The 6,000-nt window shown below is 36.0% G+C and overlaps 1 protein-coding gene across 1 annotated transcript in view; it reads right to left on the bottom strand.

The window, feature by feature from the left end:
- Nucleotides 1-485: 485 nt before the first annotated feature.
- Nucleotides 486-6,000, bottom strand: part of LOC150089757 (protein RCC2 homolog) — a 236,311-nt gene continuing 230,796 nt past the window's right edge. Inside the window, exon 10 of the mRNA XM_090368784.1 lies at nucleotides 486-718. Within this exon, the coding sequence (XP_090224910.1) occupies nucleotides 545-718 (174 nt within the window). The 3' untranslated portion in view covers nucleotides 486-544. The remainder of the gene's footprint in view (nucleotides 719-6,000) is intronic.

Genomic DNA, 6,000 nt, shown 5'->3' with positions numbered 1-6,000 from the left:
ACAAATCACATGTATAAGGCATTTCTCTATGCCAAGTCATTAAATTAACAGTGATTCTATAATGATAGTTTATCTCATGTATGGCAGTTAAGTGTGATGACAACATGAAACAAATGTAGTCTTGGATGTCATGTAACAGCTGAAGTGAATGTAATTTGATACTTACCATTCAAAATTAAATAACAAAACAGACTACTGATCCACCCATATGAAAGATACAACTTATTATAAATTACAAGGTACCATATTTATATTAAAAAAAATAAATAAAAATACAAAATCCACATGAAACTCTAATATACATTGAAGATATTAACCTTACATCAGGCACATTTATGCATAAACTTACATTTTCAGAATCTGTTGTGGGGTTCTATTCCAAAAAAAAAAAAAAAAAATAAAATAAAATAATAATATTAAAAAAATAAAAATAAAAAATAAATTGTGCGATCCATCATAGCCAACACCAGCATAGCATTGGCCACCTGATCAAATGTGAAGACCTTTGCCTACTATCATTTACTTGACAACCATGAACGGATCATCAAGGTGCATATTCTGGCAATTTGTTCAGTTTGGCTATATCCTCTTCTGAATCATCTCGAGCAATAAAAAGTGCATGGCCATACCCACATGATACACTGTGTATATGGATGCTGTCTAATGGTTTCACTTCTTGTGGAGTTGTGGAGGATTTAGGACGATTATCACCATAGCCCTGATAGTTGGAAAAAAAAAAAAAAAAAAATTCCTTGTAACTAGAAACAAAGATTAGCATTGTATATTAAAAAAGTACTGTAAATATTTGAATGCCATTTACGACTCTCCCTCAAAATTTTATATTAAAAATATTTGAAACAACAAGCCTTTGTAGTTTGATGTAAACAACAATGCTGAGATTCCATCTGTTTAGGTTTGTTCCACATTCCCACGTTTCAGTTCTCATTTAGTTGTAAGTAGATGAGAAATTAACCTGGTCATGCATTTTAGCCTATATCGCTCGCACACATGCACATGCACACACGCAAAGTAACAGTAAGAAGTAATGGTGTAATAGTAACATTATGTATTGCATGCAGCTGGTGGGATAAAATTGCTACTGGGCTTCATTTAAAATAAATCGGTCAACTACTGAGTGCTGGGCACTCAGGATGAAGTGTCTGTAGTCACAAATGGTCATTAGTGTATTATCTCAAATAGAGAGCTTCATTGTAACCGAAAAAGGTTTCTAGTACCCCAGCTTGGCCTAAAACTGAGGAACTAACAAAAACATCCTCTACTTGATTCTTTCCAGTTGTTGTGAATAACAAGGGTGGGAGAAGCAGCTGGCAGGTGAAGGCCGTGCAAGACTCTGAGCAGACGCCCCAACACTGGCTCTCCGAGTACCTCCTTGCGGGGACAACTCCAGCTTTGAAAATTGTTAAAAAATACTTCTCGACGCAAAATTTATAAATGACCTTTATAGATTTATTAACTAACTATTGAGCAACCTTTTTGTCACCAAAAGGAGAGTTACTTAGTACAAAGAAGTGCACTATAAAATTAGTTTTTTAATTTTAGCACAAAAAGTAAATGATAAATTTCAATCAGAATAGTTTTCCCTTGATAAGCATCGAATAACGCATAGCTAATGCGATTTTTTAATTTTTAGCTCCATTAGTGATGGAAATAGATAGGGGTGGACATGAAAATTACTCACATTTTCCTGTCTGGCACTGCCAATTTTAATTTTAAAATAATTTAAAATATATTTTAAACCTACTCGTTGAGCTCTTTCCAATGGTGTATAAGCTATAGGTTGTCGACAACATTTTTTGTTCCCCCCCTCATTTCTCAGAAAAATATTTGTCAACAACGATCAATATGGTGTTATCTGGCCCACATGATGTACAAACCCATGCAACATTTCAAGTCAACAGGTTGAGTGGCTTTAGAGATATAATGCAATGGTGTGACGGATGGATGGACAGACAGACAACCAAGTGACATTATAAGGGTCCTAGAAAAGAATAGCGAAAGCTTAAAAAACGGTACTCACCTTGAAATTAATCTGCGATGGTTTACTTAGGTAGCGTGGTTAATGTTTACGTTGAATTGTTAAATTGAAAAAAATTAAAAGGGAGGGAAGTAAGTAAAGGTTGACTGAGTTAAATGGGCCCAAGGAAACAGAAGTGTACACATCCAATCCTTGGTTGTCATCGAAAAAAAAAAAAAAAAAAAAAAGAAGAATAATAATTAAAAACTATGTAAGTGAATCCGGTGAAGCCAATAGTCTTTACGAGGACTTTCGTTAGTTAAAGAACATCTTCAGTTGGCAATGTGTGGGGAGAGAACGCGTATGGTATTTTAAGAATAAAAATACTCTCGTGATGCCTTTTTTGACATGTGGGAACTTTAATCTCGAGAGGTTCCAAATTGGGGAAAGATTGAAGGGGAGTTTAGAATTCAGAATTTGGCGGTTAGAGTAGTGTTTGTACCATTCAATAACTAGAGCTTCATATTGAAGTATTCTGTAGCTGGATTTTAGTTTAATGATGGAAATGGCAGAATCGATGAGCGGGTTGTGGTTGTGAGTCTGGGCATGAGTTGTAAGTTCTGTGACAGATTGGTTAGTACCATTTCCATAGTCTCACGTCTAAGACTATGGAAATGGTAGTATGCACGGGTGTTGGATGTTTTTGATGAGCCAAATTTGGTAGTGGTACTTCCGATATAACATGTGTTGCAGTTTGGTTGACAATTAATGAGGTATATAATATTATTACGGTCGTTTGTAGAATATTTGTATGTGTCTTTATAGGTGCTGAAGAAGGATCCTAATTTGTTGTAGGTGGAAAAAACAAGGGAGATATCAGTGTTGTTAAATAGGCGTCGGAACTGTCCTGCTAGTTCATTGTGGTAAGGGAGGACTATGCGGATGTTAGTTTTATTTTTGTCTTTGGTTGGGATGTTAGATTTAATTTTATTTTTAGCGTGAAGGATTGTATTTAAAATGAGTTGGTGGGGGTAACCTCTGGATATAAATTTGTCGGTAATATACTGTATTTCATTACATCACCCACCGACCTTCACAATGAAATACAGTATATTACCGACAAATTTATATCCAGAGGTTACCCCCACCAACTCATTTTAAATACAATTCTTCACGCTAAAAATAAAATTAAATCTAACATCCCAACCAAAGACAAAAATAAAACTAACATCCGCATAGTCCTCCCTTACCACAATGAACTAGCAGGACAGTTCTGACGCCTATTTAACAACACTGATATCTCCCTTGTGTTTTCCACCTACAACAAATTAGGATCCTTCTTCAGCACCTATAAAGACACATACAAATATTCTACAAACGACCGTAATAATATTATATACCTCATTAATTGTCAACCAAACTGCAACACATGTTATATCGGAAGTACCACTACCAAATTTGGCTCATCAAAAACATCCAACACCCGTGCATACTACCATTTCCATAGTCTTAGACGTGAGACTATGGAAATGGTACTAACCAATCTGTCACAGAACTTACAACTCATGCCCAGACTCACAACCACAACCCGCTCATCGATTCTGCCATTTCCATCATTAAACTAAAATCCAGCTACAGAATACTTCAATATGAAGCTCTAGTTATTGAATGGTACAAACACTACTCTAACCGCCAAATTCTGAATTCTAAACTCCCCTTCAATCTTTCCCCAATTTGGAACCTCTCGAGATTAAAGTTCCCACATGTCAAAAAAGGCATCACGAGAGTATAATTTTTATTCTTAAAATACCATACGCGTTCTCTCCCCACACATTGCCAACTGAAGATGTTCTTTAACTAACGAAAGTCCTCGTAAAGACTATTGGCTTCACCGGATTCACTTACATAGTTTTTAATTATTATTCTTCTTTTTTTTTTTTTTTTTTTTCGATGACAACCAAGGATTGGATGTGTACACTTCTGTTTCCTTGGGCCCATTTAACTCAGTCAACCTTTACTTACTTCCCTCCCTTTTAATTTTTCAATTTAACAATTCAACGTAAACATTAACCAAGCTACCTAAGTAAACCATCGCAGATTAATTTCAAGGTGAGTACCGTTTTTTAAGCTTTCGCTATTCTTTTCTAGTCTACTAACACGGTACTTGAAGATTTCTAAAAATTTCGTATTGTCATTATAAGGGTCCTTCATTAGACTATGGACCCCAAAAATGATGTCACCATCTCATCTTTTTATTTCTAAAATTTTCTTTTAAAAATAGGATGATACACAAATAAATAAAGTATCTTTTCTCATTTAATCAGTTAGAAGGTTGGATAACTTTTATATGATTAAAAGTTTAATTTTCAATTTGAAACTCTGTGCATCTCTCTGTTCAATTTTTACCTCAGAGATACAACTACCATCCCACTGGCAAAAGAGGCTGGGTTTCACGCACCAAGGCTTTAGCTATGTTTGCATTAGAGATGACACATCCAAAAATTTACATAAACTGCAAACACTGCTTTATACAAATAGCATCACCAATGAATTTGCTGTTAACTTAGGATAATGGCATAGTCTCTAATAGGAGCATAAGCCTAAGCCTTGATGGCCACAATTCAGCTACTTTACTGGAGTGACCAAAGCACCTCCAAAGTTGTAAACTGAATGCAGATATATGTAAGCTGTCAAATTATTGTGATGCCTGCTTTCAAATATAACTCTGCAACTTTTACCAATTTAATTTTCAAATTTTAATACAGTATAGTGCAAGACCAATGATTGAATATCTGAGTGGCTAGCCAGAAACATTATGTAATGTACCCTCCAACCTGACCAATTTGATTGGATACTATGATGTGGTCACAAAGGAACTGGATGCAAAAAATTATTTTGATATCAAAATCCATATACTTGGATTTTACGAAAGCTTTTGATACTCTTGTACATGAAAGACTACTGTACAAATTAGAGCAGTATGGCATTAAGGGCAAATTGCTGCTATGGATAAAGGAATGGTTAGTAGAAGACAGAGTGGTAATAAATGGACACTGCTCTTCATGGGCTAATGTTATTAGTGGAGTCCTAAGGGTTCAGTGTTGGGTCCGTTGTCGTTTTCTGTATTTATTAATGATATTGATGATGGTATATTAGGCTTAATGTCCAAGTTTGCAGCTGATATGAAGGTTGGCAGTACACTACTGCAACAGGATCGAGAAAAGTTGAGCAGATGGGCTGAGAGGTCGCAAGTGAATTTAACATCGACAAATGTAAAGTACTGCACATGAGTAGCAGTAACCCCAGAGTAACATCAACTGTGTGGTACTAAACTCAGGGTGGTAGAGAATGAAAAAGACCTGGGTGTAATTGTGAGTCAGATATGAAGTTTTCTTAGTAGTGCAGACAGTGTGCAATAGTAGCTCATGGTGTCTTGCCAATGATGTACAGGAATTTTTCTTGCAAGGATAAGGAGTTGATTATCCCTTGTATAAGGCAATGGTCAGGCCCCAACTTGAGTCTGTGTCTGGAGGCCTCATTTTAGGAAGGATGTAGAGCTGCTGGAAAGAGTACAGAGAAGGGCAATGTTTGTTTGTTTGAGTTGCTTTACGGCGCAAGAGCAACATGGCCATAATGCGCCAAAAGGGCAATGAGGTTGGTGAATGGAACAAAAGGTTACTCTTACAAAGAAAGGCTTAAATTCTGCAAAAAAAAAAAAAAAAAAAAAAAAAAATTGCAGTGTCTGGAGACTAGGCACCTGCAAGGTGATCTGACCGAGGTGTATAAGGCTTTGAATGGTTTCAGCAAGCTCAATGGTGATGGGATTCTTCCTCTTGCCCAGATTAATCACCTGAGGGGACATAAATTCAAATTGAGGAAAGACAGTTGTAAAACAGATATGCAGAAATCTGCCTTTAGCCAATGGGTGGTTGATTGCTGAAACAAACTGCCATCTGTTGTTGTAGAAGTTGACAGTTTAAATAAATTCAAGGCAGAACTAGACAGACTTTTGGAGTGAATGGATG

The sequence above is a fragment of the Mastigoproctus giganteus genome, chromosome 2 (genome assembly GCF_048544385.1).
Source record: "Mastigoproctus giganteus isolate SK-2022 chromosome 2, ASM4854438v1, whole genome shotgun sequence".
Taxonomy (NCBI): Eukaryota; Metazoa; Arthropoda; class Arachnida; order Uropygi; family Thelyphonidae; genus Mastigoproctus; species Mastigoproctus giganteus.
This window is presented reverse-complemented; position numbering and strand designations above follow the sequence as displayed.